This window comes from Sesamum indicum, linkage group LG8 (genome assembly GCF_000512975.1).
Source record: "Sesamum indicum cultivar Zhongzhi No. 13 linkage group LG8, S_indicum_v1.0, whole genome shotgun sequence".
NCBI classification, from domain to species: Eukaryota; Viridiplantae; Streptophyta; class Magnoliopsida; order Lamiales; family Pedaliaceae; genus Sesamum; species Sesamum indicum.
In genome coordinates this window covers 20,551,052-20,552,644 of record NC_026152.1, presented here as the reverse complement: position 1 = coordinate 20,552,644, position 1,593 = coordinate 20,551,052, and the positions used below count along the sequence as shown (strand labels likewise).

Here is a 1,593-nt window from a genome sequence, read left to right as displayed (position 1 = left end):
CTGGTTTTCTCTTCTGTTTCTTGGCCGGCGGTTTTTCGACGCTGGAAAACCACTCTGTGTCAAGAACCGGGTTCGTGAAAATGAAAGGAGATACACTGGAAGAACCTAAGGATGATGACGACGTTGAGGATGAATCAGCAGAGCTCAACGGCGGAGAGGCAAGAGTCCATGGCCGTCCGTTTGGCCTCGACCGTTTGCTCCTAGCTTTACTCGGGACCCGCATAGGGAAGCACGGGGCCCGAATGTTCTGTGGCGGCCTGTTAACGGGGTCGACCCGTTTCCCCGAATTTGTTCCAATATTCGACGTGAAGCTTCCGGCGGGGCACAATAAAGAGAGGCCCGACGTAGAGTCGTCCACAAATTGAGACAACCACTCTAAATTCTCCAAATCATCAACCTGAAACAAATTACCAAAGCGGGAAAAAAAGAATTAATTCCTTTTTACTTTTCCCAAGGAAAAGAAAACGAAAACGAAAACGAAAAAAATTAGGTGGAAAAAAAATGAAAAATCAGTTTCATCGCCTAATTTTCAACGAGAAAAAAGAGATATTAATTTGGAAATTCTTTCTGCATGAATTATGAATTTACGCCTCATAATTATATTAATATGAGAAACTTCTTTTTTTTAAAAAAAAAAAAAAGATTTAGACGTTGTTATCTGGCAGTAGTTTTTCGTCTTGAAAACCAGGGCTGAATTGAAACATAGCAAAACATTTAACTAATTACCGGAACGGCGAGTTCTCCGGCGGAGAGGCTGTCAAAATCGTCGGTACCGGAGAAAATGGAAGAAGAATTATAGGAACTAGCCTTCTGTGAGACGTCATCTTCCTGAGAAAAGAACCCATCCTGAAACTCTTTATCAGAGAAATCGAGGTTGAGGAGGTCTTCAACGGGGAAATCATCGGAGGCAACGTTGTTAATTCCAGTCAAACACCAGACGTCGTCGTTGTAGAACACCTGAGAAGTCGTTTTCATAGCCATTTGCGAGAGGAAACTTGATTTCAGCGCTCTTGCCTCAATGCACTCCATAACTCAAAACTCCAACAACTGAACAATTAAAACCAAAAATCAAATCCCAAAATCTTTATATACAAAAAAAAAAAAAAAACACAATTATTCACCATCGATCCCATCAAACAAAAATCATACGCATGTATATATACATATATTCATACCTGAATATATAAGTATGTTTGCGTGATAAAAAAAACCACAAGGCTGCAGAGAAATACAAGGTAAGAAGAAAAGAAAAAGATGTGGGTAAAGAGAAACTGAAACGAAGGCTGGATCGTGGGCGAAACTGGTGGTGGGTTAATGGTTTTCTTTTTCTTTTTTTCTTTTTTTATTTTTCTTTTTCTATATGTGTTTGGAGAGCATGTTATAACGGTGAGTTGTAACGCACTGCATAATTAACTCTGATCGAGATTTTTGATGACTGAGTGGATGGCTGACTATTCATAGTTTTCATTTTTCTTTTTTCTTTTGCATGGAAATGGACAACTGAAAACATGTTTGATTCTTCCGCCTTCCCACCGAATCCTATTGATTTTTTCAAAATTTAAAACCAAAAAAAAGGTCAAAAATAATATTGAT

At 38.9% G+C, this 1,593-nt stretch overlaps 1 protein-coding gene across 2 annotated transcripts; it reads right to left on the bottom strand.

The window, feature by feature from the left end:
• Positions 1 to 1,496, bottom strand: LOC105169695 (GATA transcription factor 5-like; the record flags this gene model as incomplete). 2 transcript variants are annotated; one of them, XM_011090178.2, is given in 3 exon segments in its annotated part: positions 1 to 397; positions 727 to 1,047; positions 1,176 to 1,496. In XM_011090178.2, coding segments are annotated over 2 exon segments (700 nt in total), but the record flags the coding sequence as incomplete, so codon positions are not given.